Here is an 18,637-nt window from a genome sequence, read left to right as displayed (position 1 = left end):
ATATTATATAGAGCCGCCCCCGTTTTTATAGGTCACGATTTATTGGAGACAAATATCAAACAAGGCATTAAGCGGGATGTATGGGCCCCAGCTGGGCGATTTACCAACACATTTCTATCCGTTTTATGGCTTCATTTGACTCTATAGATCTCGTATTGTAATGCATGTAGGATTACTCGTCATGTACTGACATGGGACAAATGGATCGGATATGATCTATGGCCTCGCCGCCCCGCAGCCTCGGGAAGGATCACCGTGTCCTCGCTGTTTCTCCACAAGCCACTTGGGGGGGGGGGGGCAGAAAACGTCATTTTTAATACATGCTGAAGGTAGTCCCCGAGAGGCAGGATAACACTGGAAGAGCTAGGTGTGTGTGTGTGTGTGTGTGTGTGTGTGTGTGTGTGTGTGTGTGTGTGTGTGTGTGTGTGTGTGTTTCTGACTAAACAGCGTACAATGGACGGGACTTAACAATGTGTTTGCAAATTAAAGCCTTAACACTTGCAGCATGTTGAAAATGTATTGCTGTTGTGAGAAGGCTTGAGCACCTGACAGCTGCTCCTCCTCTGAACACAACCTGGAGAAGAACGAGTCTGCCCCTTCAGGAGGTTAGAGGGGGAAAATGTCTCTCGGGTTATCTGATCATGATCTCTTTCTGTCTCCCTCTCTTTCATCTCTCTCTCTCTCTCTCTCTCTCTCTCTCTCTCTCTCTCTCTCTGCTCACATATGCACATGTGGAGACAGACACGTTTACAGACAGACAAGGATGCTGGGTTCTTCCAGCGTCCGTATGTGTTCACCATAATAAGGTTTTATATTGACACTAACGAACCAGTTTAGGCTTAATAACAATCGCATATCCCAAGCTACACACAGACAATTTTGGTAGCGGGGACGCCCCCCTTTTAAAAGACAGAAGATTTACAGAGTGTCTACGAGGTAATTTGAACAAATGAAAACGGCAAAGTTAATTGGACTGGGAAATAATCTGCTCCAAATACTAAAGAGGGCGCCCGCAATTGTTACCCGAAACGTTCAACGTGAGGACTGAAGTGTGATCTTATTTTCCTTCTCAGAAATGATTTCTTTCTGTGAAACTGTTCAATGTAGAAATAATATTTAATAATAACTCTTATTAATAAGATGTTATGTTGGGCTATGCAAATGAAATTGACTTGTCTTTAATTGATAAGGCATTCACACCTTTTTGACGCGTGAAGTGCCGCAGGCGTTGTAATAGACGACACAAGCAGCAATTCGAAGGTTTGACAATGGCACTACCAAGCGTTCACAAATAGTTACTACAGTTATGGGGTGCATTATATTGTGACACGAAACTGTATATGGGGTCGGGGACTATTTTTATTCTCGTGTATTTCATTCTCAGTCTTTCGTGTAATTTTAGTATCTCAAGTCAAGTCAAATTGTATTTGCGTAACCTTCAATCATAATTAAGTCCCAGAGGCCTTTGTAAAACATTTAATCACATAACTTTATCCGATAGATAATAGAATAGGTGCAGGGTGTGGACACTCCCTAATCTTGGACTGTAGGTTTGGAAATTAATAAATAAACAAAACAAAATACAAGAAGACAGACCACCAAGATAAAAAGTGGGAGGAGGAGCAGGAGAAGATCCTTTTCCGAGATAGACAGACATGCATTAGGTGCTGAGTTGGTAGGGTAGATGAACAGTAACAGATTTACAGCAACCACTCAGTGAGTCACTAAATGAAAACTTAAGTTACGACGAAAAAGCGCAGGATTCATATATAAATGCAGGATCTAATGTAAACCTGTTTTTTAGGCGACGGACCAAAAGAGCCTTTATTTTGAAGACGATACGTCATACCGGAAGTGATCTTTGTTTACATGGGGTTCCGGGATCGATCCAAGTTCAAACCTCATTTCCCCATATGTTAATGTCGCGTCTCAACGTCGTCTGATTTTTTTTCCAGTTTTCGGGAAATGTTTATTATTTAATACGTTTTTTTCAGACATGAGTACCGTCCTACCACAGATCGAGCGGCTGTCCTCCAGAGTTGTGCGGATTTTGGGATGTAATCCGGGACCAATGACCCTGCAAGGGACCAACACCTATTTGGTTGGCACCGGTAAAACGTAGGCATGAACTTTTCTCAGTACAGTTCACACCTGAGCCTTTTTATTCGATAGTGATTTAAATACCGTTTAAAAAATACAGCTCGACATCATCCAGGCTGTTTGTAAGAGAATGATGCCAGTTATGAAGTTCGTATGCAGTACCAACAGTGGCAGCTGCTGCCACATCATTCAAGTGGTCAGTTGTGATGATGGCTAAAGTGACCCGTTCAATGGGTAAATTAAGAAAAATCAGCTAGTTAACTTGACATTGTCGATTTTTTTTCTGGTCACCTCACGTAGTAATACCACCAAACACCACTAGATGGCAACATCAGACAAGGGTTGTTCCCGAGGCGACATTCTGCGCAGCAGCCATTCCCACGTTTAAGAATGCCGCGGCACAATGTGAAATCTGAAAATCCTCCGTGGTCCACCCAACCCTTTAATCCCAATTTGATCAACAAACGAGATTAAGATTAAATATTTTCCTATATATTTTTATTTCATAAAGAGAACAATTCTATGTGAACAATTGAAATTTTAAATGCAAATATTCAATCATAAATATTTTATGGTAATTTCAAACTATTACAAAATTGCCTACCTGCAGTACCTACAGGTAGGCAATTCCAAACGTTTGGAATCACCGGTGTACAGTATTTGTGGACAATTACATCCAGGAAATCATTGTAAATGGCTTGAATAAAATCATATTGGCTCTACAATGACTGAAAAATCCACTGTGGTCATCAACAGATAAATTGTCATCTATCAGTTTGCCCTCACACATACCTTTGAATGTGAGGAGAGAGAGACCTGCTTCACCTTTAATCAAATAAAATTGAGTAAGGGCTTCACTCTCATAATAATCTGATTAAATTTCCACAAAACGTCACACAGTCGACAAGATGGACTAGAATGTGGCAGTTCTTGCTCACCTCGTCGTTGTGACGACACACAGCTATCCTCTGTAGCTCTCATCCAACTGTGTGGCAATGCTGACCCTCCCGAAGGCCAAAAGTTTCAGGCAACTGTCCATATGCATCTTCAATGTTTCATGCTTTTTCACCTTCTCTGAGAGATGATGCATGTCGGTGTCACCCGTTGTTTTCCAAGCAACCAGGTGGCTTTATAACAATATAAAAGATATAGAAATCTACATTTTTGGAGAAACTCACAAAAGCTGAAATTCTAAATAATTTACTCTTGATGTTGCCTATTCATAGACTGAAGCCTGCATGTCTCAGAGGAAGTTGTGGCTATTCACAAGATTAATGTTTTGGGATAGAGTTGATAGATTCGCTCCCAGTAACTGAATTTAATTCCAATAAATAATCAGCAACCTCGAGCACATCCTCAGCAGCTGCCCATCAGCTCTGGGGGAGGGGCCGATACCGCTGGCGACATGAGTAGGTGCCGAAGACAGTCACAGAGGCCATCTCCAAAGCTGTGGCCAACAACAAGCAAGCCCGCGGACAGAGGAACATTGCCTTTGTCAGGGTTGGTGAGCAGCCTCAGTCACAGCCCAGATCAGCAGCTGGTCTCTTCACCTCTGCATCAGACTGGGAGCTGCGAGTCGACTTGGGGGGGCAACTCAGGTTCCTGGGCCATGTTATGACAACTTCGTTGAGACCAGACATATTACTATCATCAGCCTCTTCAAAGCAGGTGCTCCTTATAGAGCTGACAGTTCCCTGGGAGAACCGGATGGAAGAGGCAAATGAGCGGAAGCAGTTCAAGTACCAAGAGTTGGTGGATCAGTGCCGAAGGAGAGGCTGGAAGGCGCGTTGTTGGCCCATTGAAGTGGGGTGTAGAGGCTTTGCTGGCCACTCACTGTGCAAGCTCTACACTCTACTTGGCATCACTGGGGCTGCAAAAAGGAAAGCCATCAAGTCTACCATGGAGGCTGCAGGGAGGGCCTCCAGATGGCTTTGGATCAGAAGGAGTGATCTGTGGGCCAATGCTGCTGGGACACAAGCCAAGGCCTGATCAAACCTGGCTGGGTCGCCTGAGCAAGGGTGTATGATGTTGAAAGAACTGAAACACCTGAGGACCTCAGGAAAAATCACTGATGATGTGCCCCAGTGCATGTATCTTCTATCTTCTATCTATCTAGGATGTATCTTCGAATCGTAAAATAATAAGCCAAATTTCATGAAAATCTGTTCAGAATTAAGCGAGTTACAGCAGATTTCGTAGTGAAGTCTGCATCTCTCAATACACACTGCATTTGTTTACTAGCGGATCTTAACTGCCCCAATATGGCAACCACGCAGATGCATAGCGGCAACATACAGCATTGACCAATCAAGGTTGGCTTCCCTGGTTACATATGATAAAAATAAGTTAGTGCCAGCCCTCCCGGAACCCATAGAGATCGCATTGTAGTGTCTGCGGTTCGAAAAAAAAAGAAAAAAGGCCTTACCATGAAAGTCTATCGGAGTGATCTGGGCGATTTTCAACCAGACCGAAATTGCCCCAAAGGGGTGGTCCTCCACGGAACATGACTTGACGCTGATTGGACGATGATCTTCAGACACAGGACAAACTGTCTAGAACAGTCACAGCTAGCATAATACTGTGGTAGAATATGATAGAGAAATTCTCTCCTTTTTCGCCTGTGTTGGTACATTGCCTGACCGCCCTAAAGAACAAACTGCCCATGACTAAGTATAATTGCTAGCATGAGAGTGTTGCAGATAAATCTATTATTGAATATCATTCAACCTATAAAGAAAGGGGCCCTTGCCCTGTATTTTGAAAATGGCAAGTTTCTTGAGGTTATAATCATCTGAACTTTCCTTATGATACTGAACAATGTACATCAGGAGCTATTCCAAATTTACAATGAGCAATAGCGTTTTGGAATGAAACGCTTTCAATGCATTTCAGGGGTTTAGCTAACCAGCCTACCCTGATCAATAATTTACATTGATCTCAGTTAGTGAACTTTTATTTTAAAGGCGTAGCATGCGATGCACATCAATTATCTTTCGCCATGTAAAATCACAAAGCAGACATATTTTTCCATAACTCAGTGGCTTATGCATCCCAAAACTCAACAGGAACTTCCACTAATTTACCAGGGAATTAGATATTCAGTATAGTTTGATATCCAAATGGTGATGCTACCTCCCAAAGTATCTATATTATAGTGAGGGGAAGAGAAGAGGGACTGTATTCGGCTTACAGCTACACACACACATACACACACACACACACACACACACACACACACACACACACACACACACACACACACACACACACACACAGTGGTGGCTGAAGAAATGTTCCTTCTGCATTTTTCCCATCCTGCTGTTCTTCCTCCAGGGGCAGCCAGGGCTTTCCTTCAGCGCCCGGGGACCAATTCCAGATGGATATCCTGGACAGGAAAGCATTATGCATGTTTTTTTTTCTTTTTCTTTTATTGTGGTTCTTTTCGACGTTGGAGGAAAGCCATGTGAGCACAGGGAGAACATTCAGACTCCGCACAGAAAGGCCCGTAGTCGAGAGACAACCCACCTGAAGCACAGGGAGAACATGCAGAGTACACACAGACAGCCGCTGTACACCGAAAGGCCTGGGGAGAACATGCAACTCCCCCAGTGTCAACCTACCCCAGACGAGAATCGAACCTAGGACCTTGTTGCTGAGACAACAGTGCAAGCACTGCACCACCAAACCCCATAATCAACAATAACCAGCATTTCTTTTTTTTTTATTACTACTTTATTAATCCCCGTTGGGCAATTCTTTTTCTGCATTTAACCCACCCTAGCTGTGTAGCTAGGAGCAGTGGGCAGCTGCCGTGCAGTGGCCGGGGGTTTAACTGATCTTACTAGATGCAGGGTACTATGGCAGGTGTACTTGTTTGCATGCCCACAGCCCCACATCCTGGCCAGGATGGGAGAACTTGCTGCAGTATTTCAGTTAGGGATGGGGTTGTTTTACCTGGATTTTTTTTAATCATTAATAACATCATGAACGTGATTGTCGAATTTTCTTAATGACGCACTGGTAAAAGTGCAAAATGGGGGCATCCGGGTAGCGTAGTGGTCTATTCTGTTGCCTACCAACACAGGGATTGCCGGTTCAAATCCCTGTGTTACCTCCGGCTTGGTCGGGCGTCCCTACAGATACAATTGGCCATGTCTGCGGGTGGGAAGCTGGATGTGAGTGTGTGTCCTGGTCGCTGTACTAGCGCCTCCTCTGGTCGGTTGGGGCGCCTGTTCATGGTGGAGGGGGAAGTAGGGGGAATAGTGTGATCCTCCCACATGCTACGTCCCCCTGGCGAAACTCCTCTCTGTCAGGTGAAAGGAAGCGGCTGGTGACTCCACATGTATCGGAGGAACCATGTGGTGGTCTGCAGCCCTCCCCAGATCAGCAGAGGGGGTGGAGCAGCAACCGGGGCGGCTCGCAAGAGTGGGGTAATTGGCCAGATACAATTGGGGAAAAACGTGCAAAATGTCAAAACCAGTCATTTATTTATTTACTATTTTTCAGAATAAAAAAGAATATAACAGTGTCCACCTGGCTTCTGTTATGTTTGTCTTCATGTTTTCCAGGCGTGTATTGATTGACACAGGGGAGCCTGCTGTGCCCGAGTACATCAGCAGTCTGAAACAGGCACTGAGCCAGTTCAGCACAGCCATCCAGGAGATCATCGTCACCCACTGGCATCATGACCACACAGGCGGCGTCACAGATATCTGCCGGGACATCACCGGTGAGTGTGACGATACCTGAGGACAACCATTAAACAATTGCATAAGTGTAGTTTTGGGGATATCCTTAATGGCACTTGGGAGTTTTGTGGTCATTTAAGTGTCACGCTACTTTTGGGACAACCGGGGTTTCGAAACTTTTTTTTCAAATACTGTTTGTATCATGTTTTAAACGGAATCAATGAGAAAATAAGCATTCCTTCCTCGCTCTTACAAGAGTATTATTTCGACTGACATTTGAAGTTAGTCTGACAAAATTGTTGTAAAAACAAAAACGCATTGCAGAGTTGGGATAAGATGCCACAGTTTCTCTAGATTCACTGCAACATCTCCAAAATTCTCTGTTCAGATACTGTAGCTTTCTGTGCTATATTTGTGTTCATGAGGTATTTGAATACAAGGGAGGGTTATGGCATTTGTGAGAAAATTTGTCAATAAGGCTTGAAGAGGGCATCCGGGTGGTGTAGCAGTCTATTCCGTTGCCTACCAACACGGGAATCGCCGGTTCGAATCCCTGTGTTACCTCCAGCTTGATCGGGTGTCCCAGCAAACACAATTGGCCGTGTCTGCGGGTGGGGAGCCGGATGTGGGTATGTGTCCTGATCGCTGCACTAGCGCCTCCTCTGGTCTGTCGGGGTGCCTGTTCGGGGGGGGGGGACTGGGGGGAATAGCGTGATCCTCCCACACGCTACGTCCCCCTGGCGAAACGTCTCACTGTCAGGTGAAAAGAAATGGCTGGCGACTCCACATGTATCGCAGGAGGCCAAGTACAATTGGGGAGAAAGGGGGGGGGTCCTATAAATAAATAAATGAATGAATAAATAAGGCTTTAAGAATCACAGGCAAGGTTAGATTTTAATAATAATGATAATACGCCTACTGCCTGTTATCATTTACATAATACTCAACAGAGAAGATGCAGAATGGTCCTTAGTTGAAAGCACACCGGCTGGGGGGGCTAGGAATTCTGGGTCTGATGATAAGACGTGACACGGGGCCCTCCACCCTGATGAACCCAGTCCAACCCACTGTCTCCATGCCTGTCTAAAGCGCTCCCCCTTATCCTCTTAGGAGCAGCTCCGTGCTCACAGGGGTCAGTGCTGGCTGAATGAACTGAATTTTTTATCTATTCTTTATTGAATCAGAAAAGATCAAAAATGTCTCTTCCATATGTGTCCTGGGCAAGACGAGCAGCAAAAACAGTGAAGTACAATTGTACAAAAAAATGGATCACGCAACTTGCCGGGTGATAGAACCGTGGGAATAATAAGAGTAAAGTCCAAAGGAATTGAATCGAGTGCAACTGGACTTGGTATATATCCGTGAAGACGTTCCGCCTCTCATCCAAGAGGCTTCATCAGTTCGTGCCTTTCTGACTAGACCAAGCTAGTCTGACTGGCTGGTGATGAGACTCAGATATTTATCCTCTTTGGAGTCGTTATCAGAGCTATTGATGTCCATGGCTCTTTGTGTTCGGATGTTAGCAACGCCCGTCGTTATCAGAGCTATTGATATGCGTGGCTCTTTTGTGTTCCGATGTTTAGCCACGCCCATCGTTATCAGAGCTATTGATGTGCCATGTGTCCATGCCACAAAGAGCCATGGACATCAATAGCTCTGATAACGACTCCAAAGAGGATAAATATCTGAGTTTCATCACCAGCCAGTCAGACTAGCTTGGTCTAGTCAGAAAGGCACGAACTGATGAAGCCTCTTGGATGAGAGGCAAAACGTCTTCATGGATATATACCAAGTCCAGTTGCACTCGATTCAGTTCCTTTGGATAACCATGACCTGGATGAATGAGAACATTCACAGACAAATAAGAGTAAAGGAAATCACACCAGCTGCTAGTCTCTCACTGTGGGAGCTTTACGACATGCAATTGTATCCGTGTGTGTGTGTGTGTGTGTGTGTGTGTGTGTGTGTGTGTGTGTGTGTGTGTGTGTGTGTGTGTGTCTGTCTGTCTGTCTTCTTCCTGCAGGTTCACAGGTCCAAGTCAGCAAGCTCCCTCGCTCAGACCGCGCCGAGGAAAAGCTTGGAGACAAGACGTATACCTATCTAAAGGACGGAGACATCATCCAGACTGAGGGGGCCACGCTGAAGTCAGTTCATCTTTCAGTCAAGTTGAATCAAAGTCGAGTTCATGTTTGAACAGCAGGTCTCAACAAATGGGATTTTTATAAGCGGCTATACAGAAAATGCCACCCGTCCCCCCAAAAAACCCCATTGTATTAGATAGAGGCAAGGATAACGAGACACAGAGCAATTACATCACAAAGTCAGGGAAATAGGACTTTCAACTGTGTGTGTGTGTGTGTGTGTGTGTGTGTGTGTGTGTGTGTGTGTGTGTGTGTGTGTGTGTGTGTGTGTGTGTGTGTGTGTAGGCACCTTGCAGACCCACACACACATGTATGAGGCAAGGCAAGTTGACTTTAACAGCCCAAACTCACAGTAAAAGTCTCATAGGGTTCACATTCACACAGTGAAGAGCAGGCAGGTACAATACACTACAACAGATGACACTGTCTATCTTGAGATCCGAAATTCAAATGAGGGAAAACTCTCATTCCCAGGGTCCTGTTCACACCAGGCCACACAGATGACCACATGGCCCTGATCCTGGAGGAGGAGAAGACCATCTTCTCTGGAGACTGCATTCTGGGGGAGGGCACGGCCGTGTTCGAGGACCTCTATGACTACATGAATTCATTGCAGAGACTGCTGGACCACAGAGCCGACCTCATATACCCTGGTCAGTTATCTCCAAACCGTAGTGTTTGATATATACGATATATACTATCCCCACCCTTATATACACACACACACACACACACACACACACACACACATATAGTATATATACACACATATACATATATATAGACATATACTCATATTCAATTCAATTTATTGTCATATATATATATATATATACACGTGTGTATGTGTATATATATATATGCATCATTGATTTTGAAACTAGTGTGCATAGATACATAATTATATTTTATAATTGAATGAATACACCCTGATCATTAATTTCTGAGACCTACGGTATTGTAGATATGCTACATTTTTTAACTGACCTAATGTAGATCAATTCGTTGTTTTTAAAATTTCTGCTCATACACACTAGCTGGTTGCAAAAAATCACTTATCGTCAACTGTCCAAATTCAACTTCCTGTGTAAGTTAGGTGCTTTATTTTGTGAAATGTTAATAGCCAAGAAAACCTTTGTTAGACTACAACTGACCTCTTATATATCAGTCTGAGATCTCCTAGAACTGGAGTAGGAAATACTTTGTGCCAAGACTCATTCTGAACTAGAATCTTTTTTATTACATAAGTTTTTAAAGTGTCAAGCAAGTATCAGGAAGTCGACTTGGGGATGGGGGGGCGCTCACATGTGACACTTAAACATAACATGAACTTGTAAGAAAGTGCAAAAGAAAAGCTATAAGAGGTAATAAATTTTCTTACTAACAAAGACATTATGAGGCAGAAAACAGCAAAAATATTTTCAAACTTTTATTTATCCCGGGAAGAGTTTGCTGTTCCTTTTTTATGTATGGTTTACAAAAACTGTTATTATTTCTATTTATATTTATACTCTCTTCTCACTAATGTGCTGCTTTACATTTAAAGAGTTGCGTACGATTTGACGAGAGATCCCCAGTACGACCACAGTCTCGATGCTCAAGCCTGTTTCGGTCTTGCCGGGTTCGTCCTACAGGTCACGGACCCGTTGTGCTCAGCGCGGCCTCTAAGATCAGAGAATACATCAACCACAGGAAGCAGAGAGAGCAACAGATCCTGTCCGTCATCCAGGCCGCTGATGGGCGGAGCCTCTCATCCATGGAGCTGGTCAAAGTTGTTTACAAGGTGAGGGCAAACCTTCATCAGCTCTTCTTCGTCGGCATACATCTTGTGAGTTGTCGCTGAAACCAGTGTGTCTGTTGAGGAAATCCACAGTGTACATGTGAAAGTCGAGTAAATACTAGGCCAGTCTGAAGTAATGGGACCAGTTGTGTCTACTACTACTACTACTACTACTACAGATCATTTTTATTTATTTATTTTGATTTCTCCCCTTTTTCTCCCCAATTGTACCCGGCCAATTACCCTACTCTTCCGAGATGCCCCGGTCACTGCTCCACCCCCTCTGCCGATCCAGGGAGGGCTGCAGACTACCACATGCCTCCTCCGATACATGTTGAGTCGCCAGTCACTTCTTTTCACCTGACAGTGAGGAGTTTTGCCAAGGGGACGTAGCGCGTGGGAGGATCATGCTGTTCCCCCCAGTTCCCCCTCCCCCCCTGAACAGGCACTCTGACCGACCAGAAGAGGCACTAGTGCAGCGACCAGGACACATACCCACATCCGGGTTCCCACCCACAGTAGGGATGCCCGACCAAGCCGGAGGTAATATGGGGATTCGAACCGAAGATCCTGCTGGTACGCAACGGAATAGACTGCCACGCTACCTGGATGCCCCTACTACTGTTAATTATTATGATTATAAATAGTAACAAATAATCTGTGATCTGTAGCAAGAGTAGGGTGCAAGTTCAGGAGAGCCTGGAGAGGTGGAGGTATGCACTGGAGTGAAGAGGAATGAAAGTCAGTAGGAGCAAGACGGAATACCTATTCGTGAATGAGAGGGAGGACAGTGGAATGGTGAGGATGCAAGGAGTGGAGTTGACGAAGGCGTATGAGTTTAAATACTTGGGGTCAACTGTCCAAAGTAACAGGGAGTGCAGGCAGGGTGGAGTGGGTGGAGAAGAGTGTCAGGAGTGATTTGTGACAGAAGGGTACCAGCAAGAGTTAAAGGGAAGGTTTACAAGATGGTAGTGAGACCAGCTATGTTATATGGTTTGGAAACAGTGGCACTGATGAAAAGACCGGAGGCGGAGCTGGAGGTGGCAGAGTTGAAGATGCTAAGATTTTCTTTGGGAGTGACGAAGAAGGACAGGATTAGGAACAGTTATATTAGAGGGACAGCTCAGGTTGGATGGTTTGGAGACAAAGCAAGAGAGGCAAGATTGAGATGGCTCGGACATGTGTGGAGGAGAGATGCTGGGTATATTGGGAGAAGGATGCTGAATATGGAGCTGCCAGGGAAGAGGAAAAGAGGAAGGCCAAAGAGGAGGTTTATGGATGTGGTGAGAGAGGACATGCAGGTGACTGATGTGACAGAGGAAGATGCAGAGGACAGGAAGAGATGGAAACGGATGATCCGCTGTGGCGACCCCTAACGGGAGCAGCTGAAAGAAATAGTAGTAGTAGTAGTAGTAGTAGATAAACAGTAACAAATAACAGCAGTAGTATTATTTTCTCTGTCTCACATATTTCTCTAAAAATTTACCCGTTGTTTCCATTTTTTCATCCCTAGAGGAAGGAAACAAACGCGTTTGGAACAACTTTTCAAAGAATATCTCAGAAGTTACCCACACATAAAACTTTGAAATTTGGCCTCGTAAGTAAAAGTCTTCAGGGAGTGCAGGAGCATCCCAGGGCTGTGTGTGGGGAGGGCTGGCAGACATCCAAGACACCAGATGTCATCCCCAGTTTAAGAGCTAACTTTTGGATATGGCTGCAGGAGGGGGCTTAAATCAAGATGAAGCACTGCCATGGAGTGGTTTGTTGGCCATGAGGAGTGTTTTGAAGATAGATCCTAGATGGGGTTTTTGACACATACCTGGCTTTTGAAGAACAAGTAGTCTTGCATCCTGCAACTGAAACGTATCTCTTCTCTTCCAGGAGACCCCCGAGCACCTACACAAAGCAGCAGAAGTGAACCTGACCCATCACCTGAAAAAACTGGAGAGGGAGGAGAAGATCACACTGGGTATGTCATCTCTTGTGTCTCCTGTTGTGTTTACTGGAGGTGTAGCAGACCAAAACCTGGTATAGTTAACCTACGTTTATTGTAGTCGGCATGCACGATGTTTCTAAACGTTAGGGTTAAGGGGACCTGAGGACTGGAGTTGAGATCGACTCCTTTAAATTTAGCCCTCATAAAAGCCTGTTTCATCTTGTAGATTAATCCCCAGAATAACTTCATCCCCATGTACAATAAATGTAAGTCCAATTCTCAAATCAGTGCTTCTCAACTCCATTTCCCACAGCCCCCCCCCCCCCCACAGTAACGCTGCATTTCTATTCCGTTGGTGTTAATCGTGTTCGCCTTCTGTGGCAGGTCTAACAACGTCCGACTTTAAGGAACTGAGTACCTGACACAAAAGGTGAACATAATTAATTAACTGGCAGACTGGAAAATCAGCAGTACTTTGGGCTCCCGAGGACTAAGCCCTATGGGCTTACGTTTATCGTACATTGTGGTGAATTAAGTCGTTCTGGGGGGTCAAGGATTGGATTTACAATAATTTCACTCTGTACATATATGTTTTTGGCACTGTCAAGGCCCTCTGAAGAGGGGAACAACATAAGCAATCCAAGCATGCTCAACATGTTTACACACCTCCTTTGGTTTCTTTGCAGTAGGCGACTCCTCACACCTCAACCGATGGAAGTGTAAACTCTGATGTTGACTGAAACCCGACGAAAGCGTCGACTAGATGGACTTGATTTGACCAGGATAGTGGATATTTGTTCACCTGTCAGATTTCAATATTTCATGCTAGAGTTACCAACATTCCCTATGCTCTGTATGTAGAGTGCCTGTGATTTGGCAACGAAATCTGATGACAGAGAATGGAGGATGTTGCTCTTACATACTGGCCCCCGGCAGTTGAGCTTGGCTGCTTCAAGCCCTTCCATTGAATGTATAAAACATTACGGACCCTTTGCAGGGTTCTTCCTCATCATATTCTTCATATATCTTATAATTGCATTATAATTCTGTTATCTTCTTTCAGTGTTGTATTCTGTAAATTGTGTACACACAGCATCCGTTGCACGTTGTCCATCCTGGGGAGAGATCCCTCCTCTGTTGCTCTCCCTGAGGTTTCGTCCTATTTTTTCTCCCTGTTAAGAGTTTTTTTAGGGAGTTGTTCCTTATCCAATGCGAAGGTCTAAGGACAGGATGTTGTATTGCTGTAAAGCCCCCTGAGGCAAATTTGTGATAATTGGTTATACAAATAAAATTTACTTGACTTGGCTTGACTTTTAAAATCCTTTAATCGTTCCCTTTTATCTACATCCTTCCGTCGTGTCTGAAGGGGTTGACGTCAATCTGGATTCAAAGAGAAAACGGTCGTCCACCCTTGCATTTTGTGCATTCCCTTTCTGTCTTGATGTTCAAATTGGAATAATGAAAATCTAGTTATTCGAGAGATTTGTGATATGAATATAGAATAAGGTTGATTAAATGAGGGCACTTTCATTTTTAACATGTGCCTGCGCATTGTTTTTAATGACAATAAAATTGAATTGAATTGAATTGAATTGAATTGAAAAATGCATCGACAGCCCCCCCCCCAAGTTTGTGGTCTACTACGTTATTATGTTGTCACTAGGTGGCAATATCGGCCAAGGTTTAAGTTTAGATAGTGACGCTGATGAAGACGATGGTCGATTATTTGATTGAGACTAGAGGCGATTTGACAGGTGCACATAATCCAAGTAACAGAATAAAAACAACATGACCCCATATGCGTAGAACTGATCAATATATGATTATTATTTTTTTGCGAAGTACATATTTGACCTGTACGTTACAGCAGAACATGTCCGACCACAGTTGATTGTGTAAGTAACAGCTTTGGGATGTAACCCTCACACTGGCGCTTTTTGTTTGTTTTGTTTTTTACTAAGTATATCACAAAAACCAGTCATTTCTCATGTATGACAGCGTTTTTTAAAACTGACTAAAGTCATTGGGCTCTATTACATCGCCAGCAGCTACTCGTCCTCCGCCCACCACTTCCATTGACTTCTCCATCGAAGCCCGCGCTGACGTGTTGACATCACGAGCGTTTTCGCAGACTTTTGGATGTTTTCAGAACTGTCAAAACATCCGCGCGGGCTGATGTGTAAATCTCCGTGCTGCCAGGAGCCTGCGCTGTCATCACTACGGTTTTCCCGTGTGTGTGTCTGTGTGTCTGTGTGTGTGTGTGTGTGTGTGTGTGTGTGTCTGTGTCTGTGTCTGTGTCTGTGTGTCTGTGTCTGTGTGCGCGCGCGCGAAAGAGAGAGAGAGAGAGAGAGAGAGGCAGCCAAGTCTATTGTGGTAATAAGATGAGTGCTAATGTCATGCCTGCGTGGGGGAGGACCATTGGTAAAGATAAACAACCGAGTACCCACTCAGCCTGAGGAATATGGCGGCGGCGGCTGTGAACGTTGCCTATCAGCGTTTCCGAAGCTCCTGACTTCGCAGACCAGCAACTAAACGGGACTTGAGCTTGGGGGGGTAAGTTGTTGTTGTTTTTATATAGGAGCCATTTTCCCCTTGCATGTGACATAAGCACGACTCGTATCAAACTAACCGTGCTGGGTTATTTTCAGATTGTCACCGGTGTTTTTAGGTTTCTATTTATTTTTTTTGTTTACCTTTTACTTTTTTTGGTCTTGTTTTGTTTCCAAACACATGTTTTATCCGCTGCGAGCCACAGCGAGCGGCGTCTCCAAACGGGCTTGACTGACTGCGTTACTTTCCATTTGATGACACGGCTGATTCGGTGGAGGCTTCTGCTTCCATGCTTCAGTCGTGTCTAATCCGCTGTGTCCGTCCCTGCATCATTTGCAGGGCTACTGCATGGGGGGGGTATGGGGGGTTAGCGTAGCGTTCAAACCTGTGTGTGTATCTGTCCAACGCGGTCCGGCCGGTCCGCCCACGGGTCCGGCTCCGGCACCGCAGGTAGTCGGACAAGTGTTTTTAACTTTGACGTCGGGTCGACTCCACTCTCCTCTTGACACGCAAACGAACATTTTCGCGGTCGCTGGGAGACGCACACGTCAGTGTGGTTTCGGCACTTCCGTTTCTTTCACCTTAGGGGGAGGAGGAGGGGGGGGGGTTATTGGTTTGTGCGTTTTCTATCCGAGGGAAATAATATTGTGTTATTCGGACTTCCTCAACTAAAACGCTCCATCGGCTCTGGGCGGTGACGTCATCAGGCGGTCGGCATCGGCACGACCGACACTTTGCCGTTAAGGATATGTAATGTTTGTTTTTGTTTCGTTAATTAAACACACACACACACACACACACACACATATCCGTGTACAGACACAATCAATTCATAACAAAAACAAACACTTGTCACATGCCCGGCTGCACGTAAATGTGAAAGAATTTCCCCTCATTTGCACGTCCGATGCGTTGGGCCGGTCAGAGGGAGGCAGAGCCGATACGTTCGCTACGTGACAGGTGTATAGCAACATGGCCCCATAACTCTTATGCAAATGTTATCTTTCGGGACTCGCAGCGTGATGTTTTCGGCTTTTAAAAGATTATTTGCTGTTCTCTGCGCCTCAAAGTGAACTTTGAGAGGAATTGCGACACTCGCGCCGAGTTGCCAGGCCGTGTATTATTAATCCCGCTGCTTTGGAGGCTAATTCCTTTAGGCAAGTGGAATGATAGAAAAGGCAAGAGTTTTTTTGTATTGTCTGCTTTTTTTTATACTGCTGAGGCTGTTTTCCATGTGTGTGTATTTTTGTTTTGCAGACACGACACTCTTAACATCACCGCACCAACATTGTACAAGCTCATATGTTTTCTTCTGTATTTGATCATTTTTAATACTCATGCATGCATGTGAAGAGTGGGTTTAAAAAATGTGGATCCGACCCCCCCCCTCCCATTGTGGCGTATATCATTCTTGGCTTATAACTTGTGCATGTCTTGCGTTAAGCGTTTTTCACAAGAGGTTTACCCCCCCCCCCCAATATATTTCAAACAACACTGGGGAGTGGGGTAAGGGGGGTGGCGTAAGGGGGGGGTGGCTGTCCAGTGAAAGTCCTGCCATTGTGTGGCTGCCTTACAGAGCTGCAACAAGAGTGCAGGAATGTACTTAACACTAAGATCTTAACAGGAGATTGGCAACTGGCCCAGAGAGGGAGCCTTGTTTAGCCCTGTCACGTGAGGGTGGGGATCATGCCCTGACCAATGACAGGAGGAGGAGGAGGGGGAGGAGAGGAGGAGGAGGGTGGCAGGCAGAGGCTTGACTGTGCAGTTCTGTGGTCCTCTTCAACTTATCCCCAGCCCCCAAATCCACATTAAAGAGGGAAACCTATGCCGGTTGCAAGGAAGACCGCAGAGCAGATCCCCGCTCCGTTCCCAATATTGACTCATGCTTCCCACTAAAGCTAATCAAAAGGCCTGGTATAATAATGCAATTAATCAAAGGTTTACTCAAGAATCGTTTTTAATCACAGATTGGATTAAGTGTACAGGCGTTGATGTCTTGGTTGCAGTGGTGCAGAGATCCATTGGCATATTACAGTTTCCCAGGACAAAGCAACAGATATGGCACAGAACCAACAGGACCTCAAACAGCTCAAGGGGATGTTAGGAGGCAAATCCTCAACAGTAGAGAATACATACGACTTTTGCTTGACAAAGGACGACTTTGTGTCTATTGGCTTTGTCAACAGTCTGTGTGTTAAAGGATAAGTCTGTATTTTTTTTTAACAACCTGGGCTTTAGTTTTGTAGTTTTTAACATCATGCATGTTGGTTATGATGTCATTTTTATGGCTTCATTTTGGACATAGGACCATAGCTAAGCGGGGTTTCGCAACAGTGTCTTAAGGAGTATTGGAATGCAAAACTTAAACCTGCCCTCTCAACAACAGTGACAAAAACAACAACAACCACAAGAAAACCTAGTGCCTCCGTTAGACTGTGTGTGTACACGACTTCCCATTATCTATGACTTCTCAGTTGTGCTAGCCAGGTAGTTTATTGATGGACACGACTACCTACCAGTGATAGGATGGACCATTGTTAATGATATTGGACACTTCGGGCAATAAATTGGAACTTGCACTTTTATTTTACTTCCATTTTCACTTCCAAATGTGTGGTTTTTATAATTGGGTCAAACTGGACTGAGTCTGTCTCCGTTGTAAAGCTGTCGGGTGGAGGTCCCATGTCCCAGATCTCCACGTCAAAGCCAGTGCATAAAATTATGAACTACATGCATGATGGCAAAAACTATGAAAACAACACCCAGATTCATTATTTTTTTTTAAAAAAGAAAGCGTTATCCTATTATAACTCAAAGTGTAGCATAGAGGGGTGGTGTGTTCCTCTGTATCTTAATGTTCAGAGCAGTGGCTCTCAGTCTTTTGGACCATGAACAGGAAGTTACAGAAAAATCTCAATGGCCAACATGAGCATGTGCGCGCGCGTGCGTATACACACACACACACACACACACACACACACACACACACACACACACACACACACACACACACTTCCAACGGACTACAATCTCTCATCATGACGAAAGAAGAAAAGGACACAAGTAAATGCATTTCTTTGTTGACAAATATAATCACACCTCCAACACTATGGGAACACTATGATTATACTGGTTCATTAAATCACAAATATGGAATTTTCAAATATTTTAATGGTTCTGATTAGGCTTTAATAATAATGATAATAATAATCATTACATTTATGTAGCCAATCTTTTACCAACATTTTTTTTCCTTTGCCAATTTTCAGAGATTATGTAGTGAACGTCCAGAAGTTCCAGTTATCTGGTGTACCACCGCTGGTACACCTACCACAATTTGAGAACCACTGGTTTTGAGCAATGCGCTAACGCTGATAGCTGAGACGTTTCGCTGATAGCTGAATTGCAACATCATCAGTCCTCTTCACTCTTGGGGATTCCA

The 18,637-nt window shown here is 44.5% G+C and overlaps 1 protein-coding gene across 1 annotated transcript; it reads left to right on the top strand.

Moving 5' to 3' along the window:
* The first annotated feature begins 1,883 nt into the window (after positions 1-1,883).
* lactb2 (lactamase, beta 2) lies at positions 1,884-13,945 on the top strand. Its single transcript, XM_056293481.1, has 7 exons — positions 1,884-2,118; positions 6,669-6,829; positions 8,812-8,932; positions 9,404-9,582; positions 10,564-10,712; positions 12,591-12,678; positions 13,332-13,945. The coding sequence occupies exons 1-7, from the start codon at positions 1,997-1,999 to the stop codon at positions 13,373-13,375; spliced, it is 864 nt and encodes a 287-aa protein (XP_056149456.1). The 5' UTR covers positions 1,884-1,996; the 3' UTR covers positions 13,376-13,945.
* Positions 13,946-18,637: the final 4,692 nt, after the last annotated feature.

Source organism: Lampris incognitus, chromosome 14, assembly GCF_029633865.1.
Source record: "Lampris incognitus isolate fLamInc1 chromosome 14, fLamInc1.hap2, whole genome shotgun sequence".
NCBI lineage: Eukaryota > Metazoa > Chordata > Actinopteri > Lampriformes > Lampridae > Lampris > Lampris incognitus.
This window is presented reverse-complemented; position numbering and strand designations above follow the sequence as displayed.

Coding starts and splice junctions, on each gene's coding strand:
- lactb2 (XM_056293481.1), top strand. CDS start 1,997: ATGAGTACCGTCCTACCACAGATCGAGCGGCTGTCCTCCAGAGTTGTG. Junction 8,933..9,403: donor ACTGAGGGGGCCACGCTGAA/GTCAGTTCATCT, acceptor TCTCATTCCCAG/GGTCCTGTTCACACCAGGCC. Junction 12,679..13,331: donor GGAGGAGAAGATCACACTGG/GTATGTCATCTC, acceptor GTTTCTTTGCAG/TAGGCGACTCCTCACACCTC.